We start from the raw sequence: 27,033 nt of genomic DNA on the forward strand, positions 1-27,033 counted from the left end.
CGTGCTATCTCACTGACATTGGAGCGCTCAATGGTGGATCTATTGCCTTCGCTACTGCTTCAAACCTTTCTACCTTTCTACTAATATCAGAGGGTTGTCTACTTTTTGTTAATTTACCCTTAATTTAATCCACAGAGTTGGTTGAGCTGACATAAACAACTTCACCTCTTTTAACCTTTTTTTTTTCAACGTTATTTTTATCCTGTTTTTTCTTGTTTTACCTCAGCTCTGGTAGGAGTGTCTCCTGTGAGTGTTCATTTGTTTTTCGTTTTTGAAGGTCTAACCATTGTTTTTCATTTTATATTTAGCCTATCTAAGAATTGAAGTAAGTTACTCATAAAAAATAAAATCATAATTACATTCCGATTTTTTAACAATCTTTTCTCTTTTTACTAGTTCTAACTTTTTTACCTTTTTGGTTTGGAGTGGCCTGCAGCCCTTAAGGGGGTGTCTTCAAAGATGTTAATAATTTCTACATCTGGATTTAGATAGTGGAGTCTTTTTTACAGTCTTTTTTACAGTCTTTTTTACAGTCCTGTTCTATACAGCATCAAAATGCTGCATTCACATTGTTTTCTGTGCGTTGGAGTCTTATTTGTGGCACTTGTTGAGAGCCGAATGCTGGACAAATGCATGAAATCAAAACCCAAATACACCATGAACGTTGTACTTTTGGAGGATGAAACCTCAGACTGGAGCCTAGTGTTTGTAAGGGATGCAGTGGTGCAAGCAATTAAAGCGGACAGGCAACTGAACATTGCAGCAGGTACAGAAACATGTATTTATTTTTTAATTTGAACTTACTTTAATTTCAACATTAAACGAATGTGTCAGTGATAAACATAATTCAGCTGTAACCTATCACACAATCCTATTGGACATTTCATTATGCTTGATAACAATTATCTCATCCTCCTACAACACTCTCTCCCTTGCCAAGGTTTGAACATCACATTAACGGCTAATTTCAGAGGGTTCAACACCACGCTGTACAAACGCAGGGGCTGTGGGAGCAGCACCTGTGAGGGAGTGGAGATACTCAAGTCCCTGCATGTGAGCCAGTCTTTTTTAGACTGTAATGTCCATTCCCATCTTGATACCATCTCTTCCAGGAGACCATTGCTACTTGAAGATATTATATGTTGACTGACAGACTGATTTAGATGTGCAGATGAGAAGAATAATTGCCATTGAAGTGTAATTTCAACCATTCACTTTAGGCGTATAATTTGCATCCGCTTGGCTACTAAAACTGTTCTAAGACATCAGGTGGAGAAGTTCCCGTTTTTACGGACATACAGTACCAGTCAAAAGTTTGGACACACCTACTCATTCAAGGGGTTTTCTTTATTTTTACTATTTTCTACATTGTAGAATAATAGTGAAGACATCAAAACTATGAAATAACACATATGGAATCATGTAGTAACCAAAAAAGTGTTAAACAAATCAAAATATATTTTAGATTCTTCAAAGTAGCCACCCTTTGCCTTGATGACAGCTTAGCACACTTGGCATTCTCTCAACCAGCTTCATGAGGAATGCTTTTTCAACAGTCTTGAAGGAGTTCACGGTGGGAACCACACATGCAGAGATCATCCGTTCACCTACTCTGTGTCTCACAAAGACACGGTGGTTGGAACCAAAAATCTCAAATTTGGACTCATCAGACCAAAGGAGAAGATTTCCACCGGTTTAATGTCCATTGCTCGTGTTTCTTGGCCCAAGCAAGTCTCTTCTTATTATTGGTGTCCTTTAGTAGTGATTTCTTTGCAGCAATTCGACCATGAAGGCCTGATTCATGCAGTCTCCTCTGAACAGTTGATGTTGAGATGTGTCTTTTACTTGAAGTCTGTGAAGCATTTATTTAGGCTGCAATCTGAGGTGCAGTTAACTCTAATGAACTTATCCTCTGCAGCAGAGGTAACTCTGGGTCTTCCTTTCCTGTGGCGGTCCTCATGAGAGCCAGTTTCATCATAGCGCTTGATGGTTTTTGCGACTGCACTTGAAGAAACTTTCAAAGTTCTTGACATTTTCCGTATTGACTGACCTTCATGTCTTAAAGTAATGATGGACTGTCATTTCTGTTTGCGTATTTGAGCTGTTCTTGCCATAATATGGACTTGGTCTTTCACCAAATAGGGCTATCTTCTGTATACCACCCCTACCTTGTCACAACACAACTGATTGGCTCAAACGAGAAATTCCACAAATGAAAAGGCACACCTGTTAATTGAAATGCATTCCAGGTGACTACCTCATGAAGCTGGTTGAGAGAATGCCAAGAGTATGCAAAGCTGTCATCAAGGCAAAGGGTGGCTACTTTGAAGAATCTCAAATATGAAATATATTTTGATTTGTTTAACACTTTTTGGGTTACTACATGATTCCATATGTGTTATTTCATAGTTTTGATGTTTTCACTATTATTCTACAATGTAGAAAATAGTACAAATAAAGAAAAAGCCTTGAATGAGTAGGTGTGTCCAAACTTTTGACTGGTACTGTATACTGTCAATGACTATACTGAAACTAAACAGTAATTTCAGTCCATTGGGCAGATCAGGAGGGCCTATAAGATTAATAAAGATTACATTATTTTAGAAAGAGAAATTAGACAGGGACGAGCCCTTCCCCATTACTCAACAACATGAGTGCCTATGTTTATGTACAGATTTGTTTGTGCTCCAGGCTAAAGGTGAGGTGGGATGTGCCATGCTGGGACCTTCCTGTACATTTGCCACTTTCTTTATGGTGGAGTAAGTTCTCTCTCTGTCTTGTACGCACACACGCATGTTAATGATCCCTGTCTCTGTCATCCCCATTGAAAAAGTATTTGTTTTGCCTGATTATTAGTAGTTGATGATGTGTACGTGTGGTAAATGACCCACTAGGTGATTATGATAATAGCGTTCATTGTTATGCTGGTTTATAATATCCTGTCCCGTAAGATAAGGACAGATTGACCTGCAGGTCATGATCCCTCTATTTGGAGAACTGTGTGACCCCTGGTCTGTGTGTGTCTCAGTGTGGAGATAGGCCTGACCTTGACTATCCCCATCATCTCTGCTGGGAGCTTCGGTCTGTCCTGTGACTACAAGGCCAACCTGACCCGCCTGCTGCCCCCGGCACGCAAGATCTCCAACTTCTTTGTCCACTTCTGGAACTTCACCAGACATGGTCTGAAGACACTCTGGGAGAGGGCTTATGTCTACAAGAAGGCAGACCAAACTGAAGATTGTTTTTGGTGAGAGGGAACACCTGTGCATTTGAAATGGAATTTCCGCCATGTACACACATACAGACAGTACAGAGATGCTCATTGCATGTGTATGGTAGACTGTAACACTGTAACATACATATCTAGAGTAAGTTTGATGCCAGGGAGAGAAGCGTTTATTGTTGGGTACTCCATGGTGCACCGTTACATCACTTCCCTTTTGCCATCTTCATAGGTACATCAATGCTCTGGAGGCACCCTCGGTCCAGTTTGCTATGTCAATCTCAAGAGAGATGCTACGCAGCAAGACAGAGCTAAAGAAAGCTCTTCAGTCTGAAAACAGACACAGCAACGGTGTGTGCCTCTCTCTGTCTTCTTCAATACCTTCTCAAGTCTTATCCATGCTTTACACACCAGCCACTGGTTCCACCCCGAATAGGAAGTAAATCAATGGTTACTTAAAACAAAACTTTTGTAACCTATCTACATGCTTTTAGGTGTTATTTCATCACACAGCTTTATCACCCCTGCACAATGTTTTTCAGTATTCATTCTCTGTGGAACCCCAGATGACATCACCACTATAAAGAACGATACAACGATTCCCCCAGAAATTGTCTTCATCCTCATCGATATCTATAAGTGAGACTGGTTTTGGTAGTTTGTTACACTGCATTGCATTGTTTTTTAGGGGACCATGATTGAAAGTTGAAACCATGTAACTTTTCTATCTCCTAGCCACGGGTATCACACTAACATGACTGCCAGCCCAAGCATGGACAATGTTCTGGTGCTCACCTTGCCTGAGAGACAATACAACAACACAATAGTTTACAACAGCACGGTTAGTCCCTGCTCCACTCATCTGTCTTCATTCCTCAGTTCTTCTGACTTCCTAATGTCTAAACAGAGATACCATCTCTCTCTCTCTCTCTCTCTCTCTCTCTCTCTCTCTCTCTCTCTCTCTCTCTCTCTCTCTCTCTCTCTCTCTCTCTCTCTCTCTCTCTCTCTCTCTCTGTCTTCCTGACTGCTCCCCCTCTCCTGTTGCAGGAGTTAAATGACTATGTGGCAGGGTACCATGACAGTGTGTTGCTCTTTGGCCATGTGCTGAGGCAGAGGTTGACCAGTGAGCTGAGAGGCAGAGCGACACAGCCCCCTGCCACGGATCTTCCCGATGTAAACCCCTTCAGGAATGTCTCCTTTCAAGGTATAGGAGGGCCTAATGACCAGAGCCATGGTCCATCCTGTCCTCAGTCCTCCATTTAAACACCATAACAATTTAAGTCAGGCAATGGTGAGAACCTATACTTGTTGGACTTGGCAAAGCTGCTCGGCGGCAACCTTTAGCATCTGATCTTTGACTCTCGTCCAACGGGAACTTGCGCAAACCAGAACAGTAAATGTTTTGTTTTTGTCACACCATCGTCATTCTCCACACAGGAATGAAAGGCCACACATTATGCAGGAACCCATTCACTTTGATTTATTTTACAGTTCAGTACATGGCTAATTAGTGTGTTCTCTCTTGGCTGACTTTTATGGGCAATGTTTCAAATTTAGTCCATTTACAGCTGAGGACCATAGTAATTCAGGTGGTTATATGTCTTCCACAACTTCTTGTATTAGATAACATTTCCTAACCTGAACCTTGAATATAGCACTAGGTCGTAGCCTCAATTTCTTTGGAATTGTTACTCACAGTGGTGTGATTATTGATGCTATAATGAGGGAGCAAATGGTTGTTAAGGGCAGATGTTCCGGTCAAGAGTTTTCTGCTCAGGAGGATAAATGGTGATACTCTTAAAGGGTTAGAGATAATAGTGTGTGTCTGTGTGCAGGTATGGGGGGACACTACGTGCTGGATGAGAATGGGGACAGGGACGTGAACTTCTCTGTGATATACACCTCCACTATCGATAAACAGGTACTATTCATCCAATGTAACTGTTGGAATGGTCACCATCTCAGTCCCCTATTAAACAGTAGCAGGACATCGTTTAATGATCACTTAATAACGCTGTCATTGCACCTCTCCTCCAGTACAAAACCCTGTTTGTGTTTGATACGTCCATAAATGAGACCAGAGTGGAGGACAGCACCCCCTCACTGCCCTGGCCTGGGTCCCAACTGCCAGATGACAAGCCAATCAATCCTAACGGTAATGACATCTACGCTCTAGTAACAGGCCAGTAGCAGCTTCTACCCCCAAGCCATAAGACTGCTAAACAGTTAATCAAATGGCTACCCGGAGTATTTGCATTGACCCCCTTATTCTATTCTTATTTGTTCTTATTTTTGCACTGACTCTCTTGCACAGGGTCGATGTACACTCACTGGACTCTAACCACACACTCACACATACTACACTGAAACTCCAACACACACACACACACACACACACACACACACACACACACACACAAAACACACACACACACATGCCTATTGATGCCAGACACACACACACACACAAACCCCCACACACACATTCCTTCACACTCCTCACATACGCTGCTGCTACTCTCTGTTTATTATCTATGCATAGTCACTTTACCCCTACCTACATGTACATATTACCTCAATTACCTCGACTAACCCGTACCCCTGTACATTGATTCGGTACCGTTTACCCTTGTATATAGCCTATTTATTGTTATTTTATGATGTTACTATTTTTCCTTTAGTTTATACAAAAAAAATCTTACTTACTTTTTAAAAACTCTGCATTGTTGTTTAAGGGCTCTTAAGTAAGCATTTCATGGTAAGGTCTACATTTGTTGTATTTGGCGCATGTGACAAATACCATTTTATTTTATTTATAAACACTAGTGCTACTAGTAACAGTACAAAGTTTATTCTAGGACACAAGCTCTTTTGAAGTTTGATGTCTTGATACGAAGATACAGTATTGGTGGGGGGAATACTTATTTTATGTTTGTGATTCCAGGTCTGCCGATAAAGGATATCATTGTGATCGTCCTGAGTGTCAGTGTTGCGGTGGTGACTGCCATCGCTCTGATCTTCTACAGGTAAAATATGCACCACACCAACCTCTGTCTTCTCACTTCTGTCCAATCACATTGTTACTTGACAACATGTCTCACTCACCTCTGTCTTTGTCTATTTATTATTATAATTATTATTATTATTATTATATTTACCCTTCAGTTCAGTCACTTTAAACCTGATTACACAACTGTCACCAGTATCCCTGACATTGATTGGTACTGATATTGACCTTGTATATAGTGTATCTTTTTGTGTGAATTTCTCTTATTCTCAAGAGTATATGACTTAATATTACTGCATTGTTGAGGAAGAGCTTGCAAGCAAGCGTTTCACTGCACTTTTTACACTTGCTGTATCCTGTGCACGTGACAAATAAACTCTGATTTGATTTGATTTATGGCCAATAGGCAGAACATGAAGGAACGTCAGAACCAAAAGAGGTGGTCCCACATCAGCCCAGACCTGATTGATCCGCTGGATGGGAAAGAGTTAAGCCTGGTCTCACTGAAGGTGAGCTCCTTCACCTCCTTCTTGTCATTATGTTTTTGCCTGTCTGTTTCTATTTATAGTATGTCATCTTTTAAACTTCCATAATGCATGGTCAATACAAGCTGGTGTTACGCTGATGTTGGTTTAAGTTATTTCATTTACACTCTGATACTCCCTGTTTTCATTAATACCCAGGGATCTAATTGGATGCCTATAGTCTTGTGATATTTTATTATTGTTGACAGTTTATTCCACATTATTTATCCCTTTTTCTTTCTATATATCAGATTGATGAAGACAACAGGAAGGACAGCTGTTACCAGATTCGCAGGGGTCGCTATGACAAAAAGGTGCCATTACGAAAAATGTATGCACTCACTAAAAAATGTAAGTCGCTCTGGATAAGAGCGTCTGCTAAATGACTAAAATGTAAAAATGTAAATTACACTCTTTGGTCCATAAACTGACTTAAACACATGGTGTGAGTTGTCATATCAGGGTCGTTCCACGAAAAGATTGCCTTTTGCGTCCCTTTGACATTTTAAGTAGAAATTGTGCACCAAAATTGAATTTAAAAAACCTGAAAAATTAAATTAAGTGCCCTTTAATATAGACCACATAGAGAATTCAATAAATGAATAAAGACTTGTGCAAAAATTCAGCATTTTGATATGTCATTTCGTGCACCCTCTGTGACTTCTAGGAAGATTTTAACCCACTTAACCCCACATTTCTCCATGTTTTCACTATTATTGTAAAGCCCTAGTTATTTTGCTGCTTTGACAAAGTCATTTCTGAAGATTATTATTTATTTCATGTGATTAGAGATTCATTGAACATCTGTCCCTCATTTTAAAGTCAACCCTGTTACTTGAACTGAACTCTCGTTAATATGGTATAACTATTCCTTTTTCAATATATTTTTGAAAAGAAACATCATTGATTCAGAGGGGTTGGGTTAAATGTGGAAGACAAAATTTCAGTTGAATGCATTCAGATGTGCAACTGACTAGATATCCATTTTCCCTTAATAGTCAAATCATAGTGTTAAAGCAGGTGAGCTGGTTCTACACTTTTTGGCAATTTTCTGGTTTTGTGGTGGAAAACTGAGCGGGTCGAGCATTACCCTGTTACCCATAGATAGACAGGCTAGAAATATTTGAACAATTAAAAAAATATTGTGATCAATTGCATTCAATTGCAACCCCCTGTAAAAAAATATTGTGATCAATTGCATTCAATTGCAACCCCCTGTTGCACACAACAAGCTTCCTTTTCCCCTGTCACAACGGGATTATGGCTGATTTAAGATTAAATCGTCAACCCTGTTACTTTATTTGGCACTTACTATAGTAATATTTATATTTAATCTCTTGAGATGGGGGAAAGTGTTTTTCATGAAGTTGAATATGTGCTCTTTGTGACAGAACGTTAAAATGAGGTGAAATCATTGTATTTTTTACCAAGTTAAACTTCTTGAAAGGCACCGAATTGGTGGAACGACTAACCAGTAACTACTCTCAAAGGCTGATATGGGCATAACTTCTACTCTATTATTATCTATCTATTATTTTCAGCCCGTGATCCTGAAGGAGCTGCAACACACAGACGGCAACTTCAGTGAGATCCAGAGGATCGAGCTCAACACTGTAAGGTTCTTGCTAGTGATGTCACTTCCTCTCCCCCTCGTAGTTCCTCCTAACCTGCCGATTCAAACATTAGTCCAGTCAGCTGTCCACTGATCTAGTGTCCATTTTGAGTGTCTATATGGCCAAACTCAGGGTCAACCATATATTTGCTTATCTTGATGTGGTGTGAACAACAGAGGTTTGCAGATTCATGTATGTGTGTTTTATGGCTTTGTGGCCCTATGGAGGAATATTTTATCTACTTGTCAATCAGAGGAGATAGCCTATGTGACCTTATGTGGGCAACTAGGTGATAAAAGTAGAGTGTGTAAATGAGTGTGAGGAAGTCGAGATCACCCATGATATGATGTCTTTCACAGTGACACCTTCTTTCTCTCTCTCTCTCTCTCTCTCTCTCTCTCTCTCTCTCTCTCTCTCTCTCTCTCCCTCTCTCTCTCTCTCTCTCTCTCTCTCTCTCTCTCCCTCTCTCTCTCTCCCTCTCTCTCTCTCTCTCTCTCTCTCTCTCTCTCTCTCTCTCTCTCTCTCTCTCTCTCTCTCTCTCTCTCTCTCTCTCTCTCTCTCTTTCTGCTTCTCTCAGCTCCTGTGTATTGACTACTACAACCTGACCAAGTTCTATGGCACGGTGAAGTTTGAGTATGGCCTGTTTGGAGTGTTTGAATTCTGTGAGAGGGGATCCCTGAGGGTAAGAGGATTGGCTGAGAGCATTACTTTATGGTGGGAATCAGTGGCCTGCTTTCCACCCACATATCTTTATTGTGCAATGATAAGCCATTGACATTTACACACATATTGTTTACAGGACTCCTTTACAGACAGGGCTTGGGTCACAATCACAGTTACATTCACTCAGATTTCAAATACCCTACCAGGAAGAAACAAAAACACTCAAGCATAAACGGAACTGCAGTAAACTCTGTCATTCACTGTCTTTACAGTATGTCCTTAATGACACAATCTCCTATCCTGAAAACACCTTCATGGACTTGGAATTCAAGATATCAGTTATGTATGACATAGCTAAGGTAAGTTTATGTAGTTTGGTTGGACTATGTGTTTACTGTGGGCAAATGCACTCAAATTGTAATATGGTGTAGTCCAGTGGATCCAAACTTTATCGCTTACTGTACCACCAACTGAATTTTGCTCTGCCCAGAGTATCCCTGTGCATTTTACCAGTAAACCTATGGTCTCATGAGTCTTCTCAAGTACCCCCTGTGGATAGGCCAAGTACTCCCAGGGGTCCTAGTACCCCTGGTTGGGAACCACTGGTGTAGCATACTGTAGCTGTGTGTGGCTCGCCCTGGTGGCGGTTTCAGGGCATGTCCTACCTCCACTCCAGCAACATTGAGGTCCATGGCCGACTGAAGTCCTCTAACTGTGTGGTGGACAACCGCATGGTGGTCAAAATCACAGACTTTGGCTGCAACACCATCCTCAGCCCCTGCAAAGGTGAAGCCCGCTGCCCATTTTTTCCCTTACAAGCAAATGATTCAACCTGAAAGTATTATGCCATGAAGTTAGTAAAAAACCCAACCAGGGGAGTAATTTGATATCCCACTCTGGTCCCTCTCCTTTCTGTCAGACTTGTGGACGGCTCCAGAACACCTCCGGAAGCAGGGGATCTCCCAGAAGGGGGACGTCTACAGCTTTGCCATCATCGCTCAGGAGATCATACTGAGGAAGAACCCCTTCTTCACCCAGGCCTGCTCCGACAATGCAGGTAACAACGGTCTGGTGGCTAGAGTCAGAGTCATGCAGAACACTTTTTAGCCATGGTAAAAGTTATCAAGTTTTTTATGTCTATGCATCTCACACTGGTAATTTAACAGTGGCTCCTGCTGGCCATTGCATGTAAATACAACGTCTGCTCACTAGGGATCACTGTCATCAATTACTATTCTAGGGATTTTGCAAAAGGAGAGTGAAATTCTTATTATTTTACTGTAAATGAGGGCATGGCTGTGATGAGATTTGTCAATTGAATTCCCCTTTCCTTCCTCCCCCAGAGAAGCTGTACATGTTGCAGTACCCAAGTGGCACTGGCTTCTTCAGGCCAGATCTAAACTTTGAGACAGCAGCAGAAAACGAGGCAGAGGTACAAGGCCCCTCATAGCATTCCTCACGTACGCATGCATATCTGTGTTAGTTTGTATGTATGGTTGTCATTGTACGTGTCTACTGCAGCTTTACATGCTGATAAAGAACTGCTGGGAAGAGGACCCGGAGAGGAGGCCAGACTTCAAGAAGATAGAGGGATCTCTGGGTAAGATATTCAGGTAAGCCCAGTACTGTATGAGAGTGAGTGAGAGAGTGTGTGCACTATGTGTGAGTTTGTGTGTGTGTGTGTACAAAATTAGTAGTCTTGTGAAATGCCTGATATTCCACATCTACACTGAGTGTACAAAACATTAAGAACCTTCCTAATATTGATTTTGTCTTACCCATTCACCCTCTGAATGGCACACATACACAATCCATCTCAATTGTCTCAAGGCTTAAAAATCATTCTTTAACCGGTCTCCTCCCCTTCATCTACACTGATTTAAGTGGATTTAACAAGTGACATCAATAAGGGATCATAGCTTTCACCTGGATTCACTTGTTCAGTCTATGTCATGGAAAGAGCAGGTGTTATTAATGTTTTGTACACTCAGTGTACATTCAGTCAATCAAAACCCTTCTTACATACCAAAAGCCATGGTATGTTGACAGCTGCTTTGTGTTCAACATACAAACGTTTTAGAATTTTAGAGTTCTATCAATTCTTTATTCATACAAAAGTTGGAGTGATAAGCAATCTCCAATTTGGATTTTTCCCTGGTTAAATAAATGTTCTGAGCTATTGGGCCCTTTTATCATCCAAAAGTGGTATGTACTATGCAACGTTTTATACAATTTAGCATCATAGAGATATGGTTATTTGTTTCCATGTTCCACAATCGTTCAGCAACCTGCACAACCAGGCTAATGAGAGCTACATGGATAACCTGATCCGCCGGCTGCAGATGTACTCCAGGAACCTGGAGCACCTAGTGGAGGAGAGGACCTATCTGTACAAGGCTGAGAGGGACAGGGCTGACAGACTCAACTTCCTGCTCCTGCCAGCGTATGTCATGCATCCCAGCTCAACCTTAACCCTAACTCTAACACAAGCTTCATGTCCACATCCTGGCTCAACCCTAACCCTAGCTACAACCCTAACCTTAACCCTAACCTGAGCTTTATGTCCACATCCTGGTTCAACCCTAACAACCCTAACAACCCTAATCCTAGCCTTAATGCTGAACCCTAACACACCTGCCAGCCTATTTAGCCTTTGGAAGCCAACAGAACGATAAGGAATCGCTCAGCTTAACCTCCCGTACCCCTGCTTCTCTCCTCAGCCCAGTGGTGCGTTCCCTGAAGGAGACGGGCAGTGTGGAGCCAGAGCTGTTTGATGAGGTGACGGTCTACTTCAGCGACATTGTGGGCTTCACCACCCTGTGCCAGTACAGCACGCCCATGGAGGTGGTGGACATGCTCAACGACATCTACAAGAACTTTGACAGGATCCTCGACCACCATGATGTATACAAGGTAGTTGGGACTGAGGCTTGACATGTTCACATACTAAAACAGAATCAATAGTACTGGAATAGAATGTTAATAGAATGAGAGAGTTGAGTGGGGACAACAGTTTTCATATGAAATATGAACGTTACTATTGTATTCAGAAAACATTTCAGAGGGTCATCGTCTCTTCCGCTCTCTCTGCCAGGTGGAGACGATCGGTGATGCGTACATGGTGGCGTCGGGGTTGCCGCGGCGGAATGGCAACCGGCACGCAGTGGACATCGCCCACATGGCCCTGGACATCCTGGCTTTCGTAGGGACCTTCCAGCTCCAACACCTACCGGGCATACCCCTGTGGATCCGCATCGGGGTGCACTCAGGTACCCCATCTCAGCACAGTACAACTGGCCCAAACACAGTAGTTTGTATAGAGCTGAACTTTTCCCACAATTTAGTTTTATTTTAAGTACATAATATTGGGCCAATACAGTCCTGTTAGCAACACTTTCACTGCCTGCAGTGTGTTTAGCTGTGTCACTGTGTCTGGTGTGTTTACAGGGCCGTGTGCGGCGGGTGTGGTGGGGAACAAGATGCCACGTTACTGTCTGTTTGGAGACACAGTCAACACTGCCTCACGCATGGAGTCCACAGGCCTGCGTAAGAGACAGCACACACAGACACCGACACATCAAACATAACCACTGGGATGAACACTTACATACATACATTCTCCTCAGCAATCACAGGCACAACTCCATTCTAGCAGTGTATATTCAGCATAGTTCGCCATAGGATGACACCTCTCATGCTTCCTCTCCAGCACTAAGAATCCATGTCAGCCAGCCCACCATAAACATCCTCCAACGGACAGACTGCAAGTTTGAGTATGAGCAGAGAGGAGAGACCTTCCTGAAGGTAAGCTGGGTTCATAAAGCTATGAGAAGGTTTTGTGAGTATAGAGTTCAGATCATGCCAACAATGTGTGTGTGTTTGTGTATGTGTTACAGGGTAAAGGCAATGAGATGACATACTGGTTAACAGGGATGACAGGGACAGAATACAACCTGCCAACGCCCCCGACAGCGTGAGTAGAAACCACCCATCCTGAACTTACACGGTATCTATCACCCATATCTATAGCATTATGTATGTCAAACAATCCAAACATATTGTCCCTGGTTGTCTCCTCAGGGAGAACTTCCAAAGGCTACAGCAGGACCTGTCTGAAATGATTGTGTCCAGCCTGGAGAACAGAGGGCCGGGGACCAACGGCATGGAGAAGAGGAAGACCCTCTCCACCAGAAACAGGAGGAGGGAGACCAACGGGAGCCGGGAGGACGGCCTGCCAGAGTACCTGCACCTGGCCATCACAGACATTCCCAGCACCTACCTGTAGTCACCCAGGACCAGACTGCCTCCTGTGGAGATACAGGGCTACTACACTCTGTCAAACGGTGACAGTGGAGTCAAGTAGCCTTAAATTCACCTGATACAATAGCTACAGTATAGCCTTCTACATAGGAAACCTGACTATTTCCGAATGAATTTCTGGGTAAAAGACGTGGCTTTCTGGTTTGAGCTAAAGGTTATTTTGGGTCACATGAGCAGAATTATTGGTGACGTTCCATAAATATAATATGATATTGAGCAGACGCTTTTATCCAAAGCGACTTACCGTCATGCGTGCGTACATTTATTTTATTTTTTTGTGTATGGGTGGTCCTGGGGATCGAACCCACTACCTTGGCGTTACAAGCGCCGTGCTCTACCAGCTGAGCTACAGAGGACCCAAATAGTTTGTAATGGAGATGCTTTAGGCAAAACCAAAACCAGTAAACCAAGGAACAGGATGGTACTCCTCTATTTTAAGAAGCCCCTGAAGAAAATACAAATATGAGTGTTGCTGCATTTTCTCTGCAATCAACAATGAACAATTGTTCAAAACAATATCACTGATTATCACTGAAGCGCAATAATAATAATAATAATACTAAAGCTTAATATTGGCATCAATAACATGATGATTACATCTTATAAATGATGTATACACACAGTGTTGGGTCATAGTTTCTCATTGTAATCTCAGTGCATTTTATTGGTTCATAGTTTCTCATTGTAATCTCAGTGCATTTTATTGGGTCATAGTTTCTCATTGTAATCTCAGTGCATTTTATTGGTTCATAGTTTCTCATTGTAATCTCAGTGCATTTTATTGGGTCATAGTTTCTCACTGTAATCTCAGTGCATTTTATTGGTTCATAGTTTCTCATTGTAATCTCAGTGCATTTTATTGGGTCATAGTTTCTCACTGTAATCTCAGTGCATTTTATTGGGTTATAGTTTCTCATTGTAATCTCAGCGCATTTTATTGGTTCATAGTTACTCATTGTAATCTCAGCGCATTTTATTGGGTTATAGTTTCTCATTGTAATCTCAGTGCATTTTATTGGGTTATAGTTTCTCACTGTAATCTCAGCGCATTTTATTGGGTTATAGTATGCAATGTGTTTTAATCCTCAAATTTGATAGAGTCTGAAATGCTAATACGTCTTAATTTTAAAGCCCCACTATCTTTATAGGGTTTCCAACCTTTATTAGTAAAGTGTGTGCCCTGAATTGAAACAAAATAACTTTCTGTAAATACATGAGTATACTTTTGTTTAACCAAAAACCTGCCTCTACATCTCTGAGGTCAGAGAACCTCTTTCTTATCAAAATGTACTATATTGTATATGAGTGGGGGTAACATTTCCACATAATAAGTTTGTTTTTGTTGACTGTGATGTGTCAAATATATCCCCAAGTTAATAGCAGTTGTCACCTTTACTTCTACAGTATCTAGAAGTGAGTTATAAAGTTAATGTAAATGTTATTCCTCATTTTTGCTCATTTTAAAGTAACATTTACAACTGGTTTAACATTGACATATATCGCCAAATTGCATAATTTTGCTGCATTTTATGAATTCCATGTCAATGTTTTTCCACATCATACACAAATGTACAGCACAATAAATAGCCATAAAATTGGCCAGATAATAATAATACCTTCATTCTAAAACTACCAGCAAAGTCTACACAAGAGTTAAAATATAAATATCCTATAACAGCCATGTTATTATTGGAGTTAACCCAATCTACTCAGATTTGTCTTAGACAATATTTAAGTATAGAAACACAAGTACATAGTCGCCTCCCACAGTATAGGCTTACAGGTTTGTCATTATGCCTACATAATCACACCTTTAAAAATTTAAAAAAGTACATCTAAATGACTATATTGTACCAACAATACTGCAAAGAACAAGTCCTTTTGCTTGACAATGGCCATGTGGTTTTATATGTCAAAACGATGTCCTCTCAGTCGGAGCATTGCACAGTCTTGGTGGTCACCAAAGCAGCATCCCCCAGCTCAGTGGCAGGAAGTGGGATCCAATGCTCCCTCAGACCGTTGCACATGAACACGCCAGCGACCTCCCCAAGAGCGCCACACCCAGAGGCCCGCTGTAGGTGGACGCCTCCTGCCTGAAGCATGTTTGGGGCCCACCGTTCAGCTGGGGACAGGTTGTAGGTACCTCCTCTTCTCTCTCTACCACGGCTGCTGTACAGTCTCTCTCCACAGGCGGCAGGGCTTTAGCTGGAGGGTTAAGTCCTGCCTCTGGTTCACCTGGAGCAGAAACAAGCATTACCCAGCATTATTCCTCCTAAAGAGAAATCTACATCAACATGATAAAGAAGACCTATACCTCAAATCTGAATCATTGAATAATTGGCAGCAATTGGATAGAGTTAAGAAGAATGTTCTCTCGGAAAAGCAAAATCAAGAAATATGTATACAACAATGCCGGCCCTCTACCCATCACCCAATTCCAAACATTGTTAAGTTAAATGGTTGTTCTATGTCTTCTAGCTAGCTCAACACAGAGTGAACTGTGAGCAGGAGGGGTGTAAATGAGGGCTGGTATTCAGTATGTAATGGAGCAAACCTAGTAATCTCATTACCGTTCAGTGGTGTATTTTTTTTTTACTCACATGTAGTAGCAACTGTTGCCATTTGGGTGTTTTATTTGTGTGTGTGTGTGTGTGTGTAAGTATGAGTGTGTGAGGTCATTGGGTGTGAAGAATACATTTTTTGTCCTCAAAAACCAACGGATGTGTGTTAAGAGTAAAATAAAGAGTAGGGTAGTCCCCAGAGAGCCTATCAGAGAGGGGAAATGAAACTAGAGGAGCTTCATGCTTCATTTGTCTTCAACCCCACTTCACTCAAATGAAAGCACTGAACAAGACACTTGCTGTGAGACACAGATAAAAATACATTCTCCATTAGCCTCAATGGCATTCCTTACCTGCAGTGTGATTGCGCCTTGCCTGTATTTTGTATATGATGAACCATAGAAACAGTGCCAGGATGGAGCCGTTCACTGCGACTACCACTGATGTCCACACAGCTGGACTCACTGCCGGGTCGTACTGGGGAGGAGCATCGCTACTCCATTTTACAGGTGGGGATTCTGGTGGAAAGAGATGACAACAAAGTCCCCATAATACTGTATCAATGTCGCTTATCAATGTCTATGCTGCATCCATTGCATAGCCAATGGGGAGGATATACACTTTAGCTCCATATCAATGCCATACCATAGAGAAGCCAGTGAAATTCATATTTTTCCAAAAGAAGCACTTGCAGACAATAAGTGAGGATAACAAAGATTAGCGCTCTATTCAATCTGTATCGCTTTAGAAATGTAAAGGTAATTTCCTATTGCGCCGACATCTGCAGCGTTTACCGTGAATGCAGTCTCTGCTAACGTGGGAACATTGCCTTTCAATTCCAATCATGTTGTAATGTTGAATTTCCGCGATACGGATTGAATAGAGTCCTTAGGCAAACCAGAGCACTGAAACTCACCTGTGGCTGGCTTTGGCTGAGGCCTTGGCCAGGGGACACAGGTGATGAGCAGTTTGTCCCACTTTGTGCCCGGATTACAGGTCTTCTTTGCCATGGCGATGCCTGGTCATGTAATTAATGCCCACACTAGAGAAACCTGCTGTCTCACTCTGTCCTCATGGAGCGGTGTGTGTGTGTGAGCCAGAGAATAACATTCAGTGAAACCATTTGGACCAGACAGAAAGAGACGGGGGGAAAGAAAGGGCAACAGAGGGGAGGAGTCCCTCAACAGACGTTTCAGTTCTTCCTTTTGTAGGAAAGGATGAATCACCAAATGTGTCCCCAGAGAGAGAGAGAGAGAGAGAGAGAGAGAAATAGAGAGAGACAGAGAAAGAGATCAAACTTAAACCAGAAAAAGTAATATTTGACTGGATAAGATGTGTTCATCTGAGGGTGCACATAAAAGTGAATAAAGATATGAAAGTTAGGGGCACTGTTCTAATTTATTAACAATGATCATAGAAAATACATTTCTGAAGTGCAGCTTTGCGAGACATCACACATGAAAACAAGTATAAAGTTCAAATATATTTTTCCATGTATAAAAACAGAAACACCCACCGTAGCAGCAGGCCATGCAACAAACATGAAACATGAGATTATGAGCCCTGAGAATTGCATTGATATTATAATTTAGTGAATTCAACATATGACAACATGATTGTAATTAGTTTCACAGTCAGGATTTGATTATAATACAAAAGGTACTGAATTTTTATCTAGGTTTAGGTAATTGACCTGAATTTAAAAAGATAGTATTTGGCACCGAACAAACTAGGCATCAGTCATTTTCTACATTGATTCAGCGTGTTTCAAAAGATGTCTAAATGACGGCAGTACAGCAGCAACTCGTAGTCAATGTCCAAGACATAGGTAAACTGAGTGCATGAAGAAAAAAGCAGGTAGGCTATTGACAAAACAAACATAAAATAAGAATTCCTTGAAGCTTGATCATTATTGCAGTATTTCCCCCCTGAGGCTGATTTACTATATTGGACTGTAAATAAAGATGGTGTTAAAGTCTATCTGCATTAACCTCCCTCCTCCATTACCCTAACCCCATAGGCAACTCTTCCAACCTTTTCCCTCCTCCCCTATGGCACCTCTCACAGGGCATGAAGAGTGCAGGCTGCACGCTGATGAAGGGGAAGTCGTAGTGGTCTGGCAGACCCTGGTGAGCCGTACTGTTAAAGTCCTCCCAGGAGAAGGGAGGGAGGTCGCCCTGCGTCGTGGGCCCGTTCACAGCCTCCGCTCTGAACTCCTGCGCCATGTGGAAATCAGTCACCTACAGGGAGGGAGGGAGGGAGGGAGAGGGGGAGAGAGAGAGAGAGAGAAGAGATGTTTATATATTACATGATCTTAAAATATTTAGAGATTGAACTGAATGAACGCTAGTAAAGGTTCTGCCTTGGTGTCATAACATCCTCCTGGTCTGGGGTCTTTCTCCCTCAGGTCATTACGGCAACAGATGGACTTGCATGGGTCACCCTTGGAGTAGGGGTCATTTTTGTAGTCTGAAAGAGAAAGGAACACTTAACAGCTACTCAAAGTGAGAGCTGAGACAACATGGGGAGGAAATTAACTAAAGGAACTAACTAAAAGCTAACAAAAGTCAAAACAAATGGCCACAGGTAAGGACAACAGTAAGGAACGTATGGCGCACCGTTGTATCTCATGATGTGTTTGAGGGAGTCTAGGTCCTTAACCTCAGCCTGGTCCCGGCGAAAGATCTTTGCCCGGGGGCAGAGGTCATAGGAGAAGTCCTCCCCGTACTCCTCCCACATCTTCCCATAGCCACTCAGGGTGTAGATCTTTGGGTGGAAAGGCACATTATAGGAGGGCCAGTAACCTGGGGGGAGGAAAATCTTGCTCAATTACTATCTCCTCAAGGGATTTTATCTCTGCTAAGTTTATGGTTAAGATGTGCATCTATTGGCAGTACTATATCCATATCCGTGTGACTCACCCCTGCGCAGGGCCTGAGTTTGGTCAGAGAACTCCACCAGGCCAGGAATCTGCTCCACCACTATCAGAGCCCCGTCCTCTATACTGTGGCCCAGGGTCACTTTTCTCATGTCCACTATCATGTACTGGTTGTTATAGGTGCCTAGAGAGGGAGGGAGAGTGAACAAATGTGTGAAAAAAATGCATTGGAAAGATGTACAACAACTGTAGACCATTATCAGAGGGATAAATCAGGATAAGATTGAATGTGTCATCCACCTCCCTCCTTCCCTCACCAGAGTTGTATCTGGAGAAGGTCTTGGCCCACTGCTCCCCAGTGTGTGACAGGGCGTGGGCCAGACGCACCCTCTGCCAGGCCAGCAGGCTGTGGGGCGTGACCTGGGAGAAGAGGGACGTGTTGAAGACGTTGTTGGTGGTCTGGGTCATCATCAGGCCACTGCCCAGGAGGTAGAAGTCATCCAGAGACACCAGGAAGCCTGTGTAGAGGGGGGAGGGGCAGGGTTCACAGTGTGTGTTTCTGTACTGATTAATTCTGAAGCTTGTTAATAACATTGACAGTTTTCATACAGGCTGGAAAGAAACAGAAAGATACACATTTATATGAAAATGTAGAGGGGCTACACCTAGCGCTTCCAAAATATTGAAGTATCTCTTCAGCCACAGGCAGTGCTTATACTGTCACAATGGCCATTATTCGGTGCTGTACCTACCTGGGTAGCTGCTGAAGGACAGCTTGCCCGTGGCAGTGTGGGGTTCACTGAGGTAGAAGTCCCAGTGCTTGTAGATACGCATGGTGGCAGCGTATGTGTACCAGCTAGAGTGGGCAAACAGCAGGTTCTCAAACCCAGGGAGCATCTAGATGGGGGAGAGAGAGACTGGTGTTGAGTACTATAGAAACATTGATTGTAATGGATAGAGGGAAAACCATATTGAGTTCTACACAAGACTGATGTAAGTCAAGAACTAACAGATCCACACTATTAGATATAACTAATGATCTGTCCAGAAGAAATCTCTCAACAGCAAGAGCAGAATGACCTCTAACCTTAATGAGGGCAGAGCAGTGGCCCATTCCCGGTAATTTAAAATGTCTGAGAGGAGGCTCAGTGCCAGGAACCAGGGCTGGAATCAGGTCCAGCAGATCTCCCACCGCATTCAGGAACTGGACAGCAAACAGGGACAAAGGCTAAGGTGGGGGAGACACCATGCAGAAAGAGGTTAGAGATCACATTGTGCCACTGAATGATGATCCATGAATCTATTTATCCATGCCTAGACATATCAGCACACCTCTTTCCCTTGTTTTTTGGCCCAGTGTGCAACCCCTGCCTGAAGTCCGTCCATCTGGGCCACTATGAAGCCGGTGTGGTGCCACAGAGGATCAGTGCTCCTGTTCAGTTTCACTTGCTCCCTGGTCCAGGAGTCCTGCTTCCTGATAGAGCCACAGAGCAGAGCACATTTCAAAACTCTTAAAGGACAGGATGTGGATCTGACCTGGCTTTTCACTATGGTTATTGGCTATCATGCCTGAGGAGAAAAAACACTCACGCCATGAAGTGCTCCACCGGACCTAACACTTTGGGGTCCTTGATCAGCTGGGGATACATGTTGGCGTAGTGACTAATCATTTGCCTGATGGAGAACAAAATAAGATTAAACATGACAATGTCGATCAGAAATTGAATTGACATGCAACAATGGCCGAGGCACTTACGGCGCAGTGAGGAAGCCCTCTAGGTATCCCGCAAGGAAGTAGGTGACCTCGTCATGCTCAAGGGTCTCCCCATACCCTGCACGGATCTCCAGTACACTCCAGCCCGTTTGAGAGAGGCTGTCATTGAGGTATCCATATGCATCCCCCTCTTTTTCCATCACTCCTTCTTTCAGTAGGACAGTCTTATGTGTAGCATCCCAGTACACTGTGGCTGCTTTCATCTCTGTAAAGCAGTTGTCAACTTTCAACATAAACATTACAGTGCTTATTTTTTCTATTGACATGATCAAATCAAAATGTATTGGTTGTGTACACAGACTTGCAGATGGTATGGCAGGTGCAGCGAAACGCTTATGTTTCTGGCTCCATTAGCGCAGTATAGCCAAAAGTTTAAAAAAAAACATTAAATTAATAAATATCAGAACAAAAACAAACTCATTGGGGGAAAAACACAACTAAGCTTTAGAATTTCCTGGTTTATCATTGGTTTAAATGGATTCATTTCTGCATTTAATGGAACAAATTGTCTCGACCACAGTACAACCCTGTAAGTTTCACTGTGAGTTTCACTATCTGAGATGTCAGTCAGCCTACTGTGTGTGTTTGTGTGTGTAAGGGAAATTCTCATAGACTTAGTTGCTAAGAATAAAAACGAGCAGTCAAAGAGTCTCTTTCTCTGTGAGAAAAAATTGTAGTAAAGGTTGTAAAAGGTAATCTAATAGAAATATCTGCATAGACGCCTACAGAAAACCTCAGAATAACCTAATGGCAAAAGGATACTACATTGAACAAAAATATAAATGCAACATGTAAAGTGTTGGTCCCATGTTTTATGAACTGAAATAAAAGATCCCAGGAATGTTCCATACGCACATAAAGCTTCTCTCTCTCAAATGCTGTGCACAAATTTGTTTACATCCCTACTAGTGAGCGTTTCTCCTTTGCCTTGATAATCCATCCACCTGACAGGTGTGGCATATCAAGAAGCTGATTAAACAGCATGATCATTACACAGGTGCACCTTGTGCTGGGGACAATAAAAGGCCACTCTAAAATGTGCAGTTTTGTCACACAATGCCACAGATGTCTCAAGTTTTGAGGGAGCATGCAATTGACATGCTGACTACAGGAATGTCCACCAGAGCTGTTGCCAGAGAATAAATGTTTAATTTCTCTACCATAAGCTGCCTCCAATATCGTTTTAGAGAATTTGGCAGTATGTCTAACGGGCCTCACAACCGCAGACCACGTGTAACCACGCCAGCCCAGGACCTCCACATCTGGCTTCTTCACCTGCGAGACCAGCCACCCGGACAGCTGATGAAACTGAGGAGTATTTCTGTCTGTAATAAAGGCCTTTTGTGGGGAAAAACTAATTCTGATTGGCTGGGACTGGCTCCAAAGTGGGTGGGCCTATGCCCAGTCATGTGAAATCCATAGATTAGGGCCTAATGAATTTATTTCAATTGACTGATTTCCTTATATGAACTGTAACTCAGTACAATCGTTGAAATAGTTGCATGTTACGTTCATACTTTTGTTCAGTATATTTTGCAGGCACGTGAATCCATGGTCGTCTCTGTATACAAATGCAGTTCACGAAATAACTTCGGGTACAATGTTTCACTTACTGTCAGCACTGGCGAAGGTCGCAACAACATTGAAAAAAACTAAAAGATACAGCCTCTTCATTTCTGTTCGATGTACATAAAGCTCTTGATGCGTGATTTACAGATAGGACAATTAAGGGAATGCTACCTGAATAAGTCACACTATTCACAAAAGAAAAACTGGGAAGAACTGAGAGTCTGGATCAAGTTTACAATTTCCTTATTGGTGGAGCCGGTGCGGAATTTATCACCAGTGTAGTGGAATCGGCGTTTCGCCTTCAAAATAAAACTCCCCATTGAAACTGATGCAAACGGATACAAATAGTGGAATCATACCACAATTGGAATAAATAATGCTAAACACGGTTGGATTGTTGTTATATAAATTCAACAAAAGACAATTATTCGCTAAATTGACAAAAAAAGATCAGTTGAAATTGCACTGTGGATCGGGGGTGGTCGGTACCGTTTAAGAGGACGTTTTTTTTTTTTTTTCATGAGCACAGCCTTATTTCTATTACAGCATATTGGATGACTCATTCATATTCCATTCACCCAGTTCAATGTAACATCAATAGGTTTAGGCTACTACATGATACTCGATTTTTTATACCCATCATGAGGTTGCTACAACCTAGCCTATGAATGAAAGTTTACAACATAGGTGCACACAGGTCGAAAGAAAAATGTGAGGTGGCAGACAGTGACACATGGACAGACAGTGACACATTCAATACCGCCTTGCACACTCTTGCCTGCACCTAGCTGATTTAGGGTGTAATCATTAGTCCAACACTTGCAAACAAGAGTTTCTATTGGACAAATCCAGGTATGTTTATCCCCGTTTCGTTCTGTTTGCTTCTGTTTAAGAAACGTTTAACAACAGAATCTGCTAAATGAATACACCCCTGATCACACGTAAACAGTTCACTTTCATAGCAGCCACTTTGTATTCCTTCTCGCCTCTATGTACTCTCCTCCTCTCACCTTTTTCCTTCGCTTGTGGACTTCAATGAACAACACATCAGCTGTATGTGACCAGACGAAAAAACCTTTCCAAGCCAAACCATATCATAACCACTACACACAGCCTACATCATTGTCACCATATTAGCTAAAGTAACTTCATAGTCAATATAGCCAATAGAACTAATGCGTTTGTAAACCCGTTACAATCATGCAGTGACACTACAGTGTACAGTCAGTAAGCAGTTCAATTTAGCAGTTACACCGGCGGGTCCCGGTGGCAATAAATAAGTCAAACCAAAAGCTTACCTTGACTTGGAAGAGATCCAGTGTTGTGTTGGATAGTCATGGTCAGCTAGCTAACATAGCATCCCTGTGTTTGAGCTGAGTGTTTGAGTGTGCTAAACTAGGTAGCCAGCTGCATTTGTTAGCTAAGTAAGTGAAAGTGAAAAAAAAATGACAAAAATGACGAAATATAGCTTGCTTCTCCTTCATTTTTGAAGAAATTAATTTGTTCAAATCTGTTCAACTATTGTCTTTCTCTCTCTTTGAGTCAACTACTCACCACATTTTATGTACTGCAGTGCTAGCTAGCTGTAGCTTATGCTTTCAGCACTAGATTCATTCTCTGATCCTGATTGGGTGGACAACATGTCAGTTCATGCTGCAAGAGCTCTGATAGGTTGGAGGACGTCCTCCGGAAATTGTCATAATTACTGTGTAAGTCTATGGCTCTCACCCCCAATGGAAAGGGGTGAGAGCCTCCTAGGTTTGGTATTGAAGTCAACGTACCCAGAGGAGGACGCAAGCTAGCTGTCCTCCGGCTACACCATTGTGCTACCCTACAGAGTGCTGTTGAGGCTACTGTCGACCTTCATTGCAAAACAGTGTGTTTTAGTCAATTATTTGGTGACGTGAATATATTTAGTATAGTTTTATCTAAAAGGGATAACTTTTTTAATGTTTTACTATTTTTATTTTTATTAAATTCACTGAGGAGGATGGTCCTCCCCTTCCTCCTCTGAGGAGCCTCCACTGCTTGGCACACAATGGCTGCTTTTGTTGTAGCTATTCCCAAAGCTGTGCTCTTCCACTGCTGTGGATGTATTTGAATTCAGAAGTGCATTGGGGGCATACTTATATGCACTCTACAGCCTAACCTATGAATTGTGCACCCATGAAATGGGGTATCAGCCTACTCAGTGACACTCACAGAACACAACTATGTAGAGTTTGCACAAATACTAGCGTTTTAGCTCTTATTGCAGGACTTTGACTGTGGGAATTCACCTCGCTATTCAGCCTACTGTGAATATTTTTTGTGTGTAAACTCTTCACAGTTGTGTTCTGTGAGTGTCACTGAGTAGGTTGATACTCCATTTCATGGGTGCACAATTCATAGCATATAAGTATGCTCCCAATGCAATTCTGAATTCAAATACATCCACAGTGCGATTTCAACTGATTTTTTATTTGTTCTTGTGGTGTCGAGAAAACGATGCTAATTATGCTGTGAGAACAAGGAAATCCGCTGACACTGTACTTTGATTATAAAGGTTTATTATATCAAAGGATTCCAGCGTCAATTTACAGACATCTGCCAATATCTGGAGAATAACCGGCTCCAATCTGTAATATGTTATTCTCCCCGTCCTCTGTTTTAACCGTGGTATTTATATCCTATGCCCTATGTAACATAATATGGGTGTTTTCCCCTACAGACCAATCCCAGGACTCCACCTAACAGACTTCCTCGGCTTTAGGGTGCCCCTATAGAACTACTCTCCAGATGCTCCCTTAAGCTGAGTCAACATCCTCTAAGACCATTTGCAACCATTAGCAAAGTCATAAATTGTTCAGATACCACATTCTTCTTCAAATTAACTAATAATTGTATTTTGTTGAATTTATATAACAACATTCCAACGTTGTTTAGCATTATCTAGTCCAAATGTGGCATGTTTTCACTATTTTTATCCGTTTGCATCCGTTTCAATGGGTGACTTTTATTTCGAAGGTGAACCTGCCGATTCCACTATTGTTGCTCTTGCGAATGTTGTTCATGACACACACGTGAATTGATCTCGATTAGTTAACCTCTGTCTGGATTTCTCACCAGAAGAAAGATCCCCTTGTATCAGCCTACAAAGTGAAACAACAATACCCTACTAAAGTCATTACACAATATTTGCATACATTACCAAATACATAACCCAGAATACGATTAATGATCCAATCATAACTCCAATGAATTAAAAGGAAATTTGACGAAAAAATTAGTCCACCCCAGATGGGACTCGAACCCACAATCCCTGGCTTAGGAGGCCAGTGCCTTATCCATTAGGCCACTGGGGCGCATGCGAGCACAATGAGGGCAGGGTGTCATTTTAAATTGGGAGTAATGCGTTTCTGCTCATTCCCCTGACATGTACAACATAGCATAAATCACATGTAAACATGACCGAGGTAAAGACAGATTGAGGTTGGATATTCGCCTGTAGTTTTCCTCACGTCCACCAACAGCAGTTAGGGACCGCCAACATAGTGACAAATCTAATTTTTTAAATTTCAATAGCTCTTTAACCATTACTCCTAAAACTTTCAAAACTGGTTCTAGCTAACCCGATGGCAGAGACACATATTGCACACACTTTCTTGTGGATTTACATCTCGTACTATTTTAAATTATTTATTTTAATTCCTAATTTCAATAGCTCCTTGGTCATGTGACCTACAACCCTCAAACGCCTGTCAGAATATCCATTGACAAACCTTATATATTACACACCCTTTTGTTTGTCCATTTTAATCTAACACGATTTTACATACATTTTTAAAACATTCACATTTCAATAGCTCCTTGATCATGTGACCTACAACCATCAAACTACTTTCAGAATATCCACTGACTAGCCTTATATATTGCACAACCTTTTGTTTGTCCATTTTCATCTCATGCGATTTTACATGTATTTTAAATGTTTTTCAATGTTTCTAATTTCAATAGCTCCTTGGTCATGTAACCTACAACCCTCAAACTACTTTCAGAACATCCACTGACTAGCCTTATATATTGCACACCCTTTCATTCATCCATTTTAATCTCAGGTAATTTTACATGAATTTTTCTATGTTTTTCATTGTTTAGAATTTCAATACCTCTCTGGTCATGTGACCTACTGACCACAAACAAGGTTCAGAATGTCCACTGACTACCCTTCTATTTTGCACACCCTTTAGTTTGTCCATTGTCATCTCACACATTTTTACATTTTTCAAACTTTAGAATTTCAATAGCTCCTTGGTCATGTGACCGACTGGACTCAAACAAGGTTCAGAATGTCCACTGACTACCCTTTTATATTGCACACCCTTTTGTTTGTCCATTTTCATCTCATGCGATTTTACGTGAATTTTTCTAACTTTATAATTTCAATAGCTCCTTGGTCATGTGACCTACTGACCTCAAACAAACTCCAGAATGTCCACGGACTAGCTTTATATATTGCACACGCTTGTTTGTGTACTGTAATCTCACGTGGTGTTACGTAAATTGTTCATAGTTTTGGATTTCAATAGCTCCTTGGTCATGTCAATTACACACCTAAGAAGAAAAAAAAAAAAAAAAAAATGTGTGAAGTGGTTATCCCACTGGCTATAGGGTGAATGCACCAATTTGTAAGTCGCTCTGGATAAGAGCGTCTGCTAAATGACGTAAATGTAAATGTAAATGTAATATATACCCATATTGCATATCCTCTAGTTATGTATCTTCTATATTGTTGTACATAATATTAGTTTGACAATTAGGGGGTTCAGTCCAGTTTTCTTTACCCTTTTCTTTAATGTTTATCTATAATAATTGGTAGTTCTGACTACTTATTTTCTTAAGCCTTTATTTTGTCACAGTAT

The 27,033-nt window shown here is 41.7% G+C and overlaps 2 protein-coding genes and 1 non-coding gene across 3 annotated transcripts; 1 reads left to right on the forward strand and 2 right to left on the reverse strand.

Moving 5' to 3' along the window:
- On the forward strand, nucleotides 1–13,636 carry LOC121550926 (heat-stable enterotoxin receptor). The gene is made up of 27 exons (XM_041863376.2): nucleotides 1–766; nucleotides 941–1,053; nucleotides 2,692–2,759; nucleotides 3,029–3,247; nucleotides 3,456–3,574; nucleotides 3,766–3,862; nucleotides 3,959–4,064; nucleotides 4,271–4,427; nucleotides 5,059–5,144; nucleotides 5,261–5,378; nucleotides 6,168–6,249; nucleotides 6,637–6,739; nucleotides 7,006–7,068; nucleotides 8,296–8,367; nucleotides 8,945–9,049; nucleotides 9,303–9,389; nucleotides 9,684–9,816; nucleotides 9,950–10,087; nucleotides 10,374–10,462; nucleotides 10,552–10,643; nucleotides 11,315–11,473; nucleotides 11,751–11,943; nucleotides 12,125–12,299; nucleotides 12,478–12,576; nucleotides 12,740–12,834; nucleotides 12,927–13,003; nucleotides 13,111–13,636. The coding sequence occupies exons 1-27, from the start codon at nucleotides 556–558 to the stop codon at nucleotides 13,313–13,315; spliced, it is 3,261 nt and encodes a 1,086-aa protein (XP_041719310.2). The 5' UTR covers nucleotides 1–555; the 3' UTR covers nucleotides 13,316–13,636.
- Nucleotides 13,637–17,290: 3,654 nt separating this feature from the next.
- Nucleotides 17,291–22,399, reverse strand: LOC121550927 (phospholipase B-like 1). Its single transcript, XM_041863377.2, has 11 exons — nucleotides 22,177–22,399; nucleotides 20,546–20,768; nucleotides 20,380–20,463; nucleotides 20,122–20,263; nucleotides 19,877–20,017; nucleotides 19,542–19,686; nucleotides 19,107–19,307; nucleotides 18,833–18,973; nucleotides 18,530–18,715; nucleotides 18,274–18,380; nucleotides 17,291–18,151 (listed from the first exon to the last, which is right to left on the reverse strand). The coding sequence occupies exons 1-11, from the start codon at nucleotides 22,235–22,237 to the stop codon at nucleotides 17,915–17,917; spliced, it is 1,668 nt and encodes a 555-aa protein (XP_041719311.2). The 5' UTR covers nucleotides 22,238–22,399; the 3' UTR covers nucleotides 17,291–17,914.
- Nucleotides 22,400–25,403: 3,004 nt separating this feature from the next.
- trnar-ccu lies at nucleotides 25,404–25,476 on the reverse strand. Its single transcript has one exon. It is a non-coding gene; the product is annotated as a tRNA-Arg (tRNA).
- Between the last annotated feature and the right edge of the window lie 1,557 nt (nucleotides 25,477–27,033).

The sequence above is a fragment of the Coregonus clupeaformis genome, chromosome 35, assembly GCF_020615455.1.
Source record: "Coregonus clupeaformis isolate EN_2021a chromosome 35, ASM2061545v1, whole genome shotgun sequence".
Lineage (NCBI taxonomy): Eukaryota > Metazoa > Chordata > Actinopteri > Salmoniformes > Salmonidae > Coregonus > Coregonus clupeaformis.

Coding starts and splice junctions, on each gene's coding strand:
- LOC121550927 (XM_041863377.2), bottom strand. CDS start 22,237: ATGAAGAGGCTGTATCTTTTAGTTTTTTTCAATGTTGTTGCGACCTTC. Junction 19,687..19,876: donor ACTGCTCTGCCCTCATTAAG/GTTAGAGGTCAT, acceptor TCCCCCATCTAG/ATGCTCCCTGGGTTTGAGAA. Junction 18,974..19,106: donor CTTCTCCAGATACAACTCTG/GTGAGGGAAGGA, acceptor CTCCCTCTCTAG/GCACCTATAACAACCAGTAC.
- LOC121550926 (XM_041863376.2), top strand. CDS start 556: ATGCTGCATTCACATTGTTTTCTGTGCGTTGGAGTCTTATTTGTGGCA. Junction 9,050..9,302: donor GTGAGAGGGGATCCCTGAGG/GTAAGAGGATTG, acceptor CTGTCTTTACAG/TATGTCCTTAATGACACAAT. Junction 9,390..9,683: donor TTATGTATGACATAGCTAAG/GTAAGTTTATGT, acceptor TGGCGGTTTCAG/GGCATGTCCTACCTCCACTC.